This window comes from Limulus polyphemus, unplaced genomic scaffold, assembly GCF_000517525.1.
Source record: "Limulus polyphemus unplaced genomic scaffold, Limulus_polyphemus-2.1.2 Scaffold6923, whole genome shotgun sequence".
In the NCBI taxonomy this organism is placed as follows: Eukaryota; Metazoa; Arthropoda; class Merostomata; order Xiphosura; family Limulidae; genus Limulus; species Limulus polyphemus.
Window position 1 is genome coordinate 10,422 of NW_013672533.1, and position 4,746 is coordinate 15,167.

Genomic DNA, 4,746 nt, shown 5'->3' on the forward strand with positions numbered 1-4,746 from the left:
TACGTGAACCGGATACTGGTTATCAAGGTTCCAAGTATTTACGTGAACCGGATACGGGTTATCAAAGTTTAACATGTGAATTGAAGTGTTGCTTTAGTTGAAATTTCCTTTATTTTATCGATTCATCAAAGTACGACCACTACTGTTTATCTAATTCGTGCGCTCGAGCTTAAGGACAAAGTGTTTTTGTTTTCCTATTTAAGCATGTTTTGATATAAAATAATTCTTCAAGTACAGTAACTCAACAAACGAGCGCGTATATTTTAATCTAATACTAAGAAGATTTTAGGAGTTTGATTATGGACTGAAAATGTCAAAGTTTAGTTATAAATTCCACAAACTAACCGTCTTCATCCCGTCTTCTTTAAGCTCAAGAAGATCCAAAGTAAAGTTGATTCTTCTTCCACTTTCGTCGAACTGTACTAATCCAGACAGGCCTTGAAACTTGACCTACCGTTCAGGCACAAAAACAAAAATCAGCTTACATTCTTTGATACTAACAACATTGTTATATAAGCTTTAAGTTCTTCTAGTTATATTTTTCTTATTACCAAAAGTATATTGATATACTATATAAATATTGTTTAAAACAAGAGCTTTCAACACTAAAAGCAAGGCTACGTTTTTAAATAATACTTAATTCGTTAATAATATTGAGTAGACTACGAAATGGTATGGTGTGAATTACTTAGACTACCAAACAATGATAAATTAAACAAAAATATTAGCTCCCTCGTAAGAGTTTCTATCTGAAATCCTCTTCTGAGCTTGTTATTTTGGACAAGATGGTTACATTTTCTAGTTACAATCCTCCTCTGAACTTCTTATACTGGATAAAATGGTTACCTCCTCTGAGCTTGTTACATTGGACAAGGTGGTTACATTTTCTAGTTACAATCTTCCTCTGAACTTCTTATACTGGATAAAATGGTTACCTCCTCTGAGCTTGTTACGTTGGACAATATAGTTACATTTTCTAATTACAATCCTCCTCTGAGCTTCTTATACTGGATAAAATGGTTACCTCCTCTGAGCTTGTTACATTCGACAAGATGGTTACATTTTCTAGTTACAATCCTCCTCTAAACTTGTTATATTGGACAAGATGGTTACATTTTCTAGTTACAATATTTCTCTGGACTTCTTATACTGGATAAAATGGTTACCTCCTCTGAGCTTGTTACATTGGACACGATGGTTAAATTTTCTAGTTACAATCTTCCTCTGAACTTCTTATACTGGATAAAATGGTAATTTTCTCTCCTTAAAATCCTCCTCTGAGCCTGTTACATTGGACAAGATGGTTACATTTTCTAGTTACAATCCTCCTCTGAGCTTGTTACATTGGACAAGGTGGTTACATTTTCTAGTTACACTCCTCCTCTGAACTTGTTATATTGGACAAGATGGTTACATTTTCTTGTTACAATCCTCCTCTAAACTTATTATATTGGGCAAGATGGTTACATTTTCTAGTTACAATCCTCCTCTAAACTTGTTATATTGGACAAGATGGTTACATTTTCTAGTTACAATCCTCCTCTAAACTTATTATATTGGGCAAGATGGTTACATTTTCTAGTTACAATCCTCCTCTGAACTTGTTATATTGGGCAAGACGGTTACATTTTCTAGTTACAATCCTCCTCTGAACTTGTTATATTGGACAAGATGGTTACATTTTCTTGTTACAATCCTCCTCTTTACTTGTTATATTGGACAAGATGGTTACATTTTCTAGTTACAATCCTCCTCTAAACTTGTTATATTGGACAAGATGGTTACATTTTCTAGTTACAATCCTCCTCTGAACTTGTTATATTGGACAAGATGGTTACATTTTCTAGTTACAATCCTCCTCTGAACTTGTTATATTGGACAAGATGGTTACATTTTCTAGTTACAATCCTCCTCTGAACTTGTTATATTGGACAAGATGGTTACATTTTCCTAGTTACAATCCTCCTCTAAACTTGTTATATTGGACAAGATGGTTACATTTTCCTAGTTACAATCCTCCTCTAAACTTGTTATATTGGACAAGATGGTTATATTTTCACACATCTAGGTTCAGTTTTTTTTAAACTTTCATAGAATGGAACAGATAGTGTTTTCGAGAAGTACATACAGTCTTTCAATAATTCATGAATTTCGGTGTTTGGAGTGATTATAAATCTTTTTGTATTTCTGTTATTTCTAACCTATAACTGCTTTTCGTATAACAAATATACCCCATAGCCTCGAGACAGTGGCACATGATATCGTTATTCTTATAAATGGTAGATTTTAAACGATAAGGGATGGTATGTGCTGTAAAAAGAGAAATCTGTTCTAAATATAAACTCACATTTTATTTCATGCGCCAATTACGATTGAAGGTTTTCAGCAGGTAACACTAAAGCAATAACTATTCAAAAAAAAAATCACCGACTTTTCTGTGCAATTGTATCGTAAAAAGGCAGGATCAAGCAGTCTGTAAAGTCACCTCAGTAACTGTGGTCTTTCAATGTAGTCCGGGTAGGCCTGTTTAAAATAACATGGCTGATGGAAGAGACTCATAACGACACTTTCCGCTGTTTTAATATCGCGTCTGTTTGAAGCAACATTTCATTCGTGCGGAACGGTGAATCGATATATCTGTCAAATCCGGCTTATCCGCACAACACTCAGGAACACGTGCGAAATCTGCTCTAAACCAAAGTTTTATGTGCTGTCTCACATAACTTCTTTTTTGTTGAAAGAGAAAACAGTCACTGGCCTTAATTGCTTGGTGATATTGGAGTACGTTTCCTCCCCGTTTTGAAATGATGATGGCCTATTATATCCAGTAAAACATGGTGCCACTTGACCATTAGTTGTGAGGATTCATCAAGCTTACACTTTACCATGGATCATACCAGAGAAAGCAAATGGTGTAATTCCCAGATGCATTTCTTGTTGATGCATCTGGTGAGCGGTTAAGAAGGCTGTACGGGAGTGATGTAAGATCTGTAAGTCTTTCTTTGTCCATGTTTATTTGTCCACTATCAATGTTTGTTTACCAAGTAATGTTTCTTTATTATCAATGTTTGTTTACCAAGTAATATTTCTTTACTATCAATGTTTGTTTACCAAGTAATGTTTGTTTACCGAGTAATGTTTCTTTACTATTAATGTTTGTTTACTAGTAATGCTTGTTTACCAAGTAATGTTTCTTTACTATCAATGTTTGTTTACCAAGTAATGTTTGTTTACCAAGTAATGTTTGTTTACAAAATAATGTTTCTTTACTATCAATGTTTGTTTACCAAGTATTATTTGTTTACCAAGTAATGTTTGTTTACAAAGTAATGCTTGTTTACCAAGTAATGTTTGTTTACTAGTAATGTTTGTTTACTATTAATGTTTGTTTACTATTAATGTTTCTTTACTATCAATGTTTGTTTACCAAGTAATGTTTCTTTACTATTAATATTTGTTTACTAAGTAATGCTTGTTTACCAAGTAATGTTTATTTACCAAGTAATGTTTCTTTACTATTAATGTTTGTGTACTAGTAATGTTTGTTTACCAAGTAATGTTTGTTTACCAAGTAATGTTTGTTTCCAGTAATGTTTGTTTACTATTAATGTTTGTTTACCAAGTAATATTTGTTTACCAAGTAATGCTTGTTTACCAAGTAATGTTTATTTACCAAGTAATGTTTCTTTACTGTCAATGTTTGTTTACCAAGTAATGTTTCTTTACTATTAATATTTGTTTACCAAGTAATGCTTGTTTACCAAGTAATGTTTATTTACCAAGTAATGTTTCTTTACTATTAATGTTTGTGTACTAGTAATGTTTGTTTACCAAGTAATGTTTGTTTACCAAGTAATGTTTGTTTACCAGTAATGTTTGTTTACTATTAATGTTTGTTTACCAAGTAATGTTTGTTCACCAAGTAATGTTTCTTTACTATTAATGTTTGTTTACCAATTAATGTTTCTTTACTATCAATGTTTGTTTACCAAGTAATGTTTCTTTACTATTAATGTTTGTTTACCAAGTAATCTTTGTTTACCAAGTAATGTTTCTTTACTATTAATGTTTCTTTACTATCAATGTTTGTTTACCAAGTAATGCTTGTTTACCAAGTAATGTTTGTTTACCAAGTAATGTTTCTTTACTATTAATGTTTGTTTACTAGTAATGTTTGTTTACCAAGTAATGTTTGTTTACCAAGTAATGTTTCTTTACTATTAATGTTTGTTTACCAAGTAATGTTGGTTTACCAAGTAATGCTTGTTTACCAAGTAGTGTCTGTTTACCAAGTAGTGTCTGTTTACCAGTAATGTTTCTTTACCAAGTAATGTTTGTTTACCAAGTAATGTTTCTTTACTATTAATGTTTCTTAACTATTAATGTTTGTTTACCAAGTAATGCTTGTTTACCAAGTAATGTTTGTTTACCAAGTAATGTTTGTTTACTATCAATGTTTGTTTACCAAGTAATGTTTGTTTACCAAGTAATGCTTGTTTACCAAGTAATGTTTGTTTACCAAGTAATGTTTCTTTACTATCAATGTTTGTTTACCAAGTAATGTTTATTTACCAAGTAATGTTTCTTTACTGTTAATGTTTGTTTACTAGTAATGTTTGTTTACCAAGTAATGTTTCTTTACTATTAATGTTTGTTTACCAAGTAATGCTTGTTTACCAAGTAATGTTTGTTTACCAAGTAATGTTTCTTTACTATTGATGTTTGTTTATTATCAATGTTTGTTTA

General features: G+C 31.4%; 1 protein-coding gene across 1 annotated transcript in view; it reads right to left on the reverse strand.

The window, feature by feature from the left end:
- Positions 1–324: 324 nt before the first annotated feature.
- The window catches only part of LOC106474184 (glutamate receptor ionotropic, kainate 1-like), a 36,653-nt gene continuing 32,231 nt past the window's right edge, over positions 325–4,746 (reverse strand). Inside the window, exon 6 of the mRNA XM_013934875.2 lies at positions 325–450. Within this exon, the coding sequence (XP_013790329.2) occupies positions 325–450 (126 nt within the window). The remainder of the gene's footprint in view (positions 451–4,746) is intronic.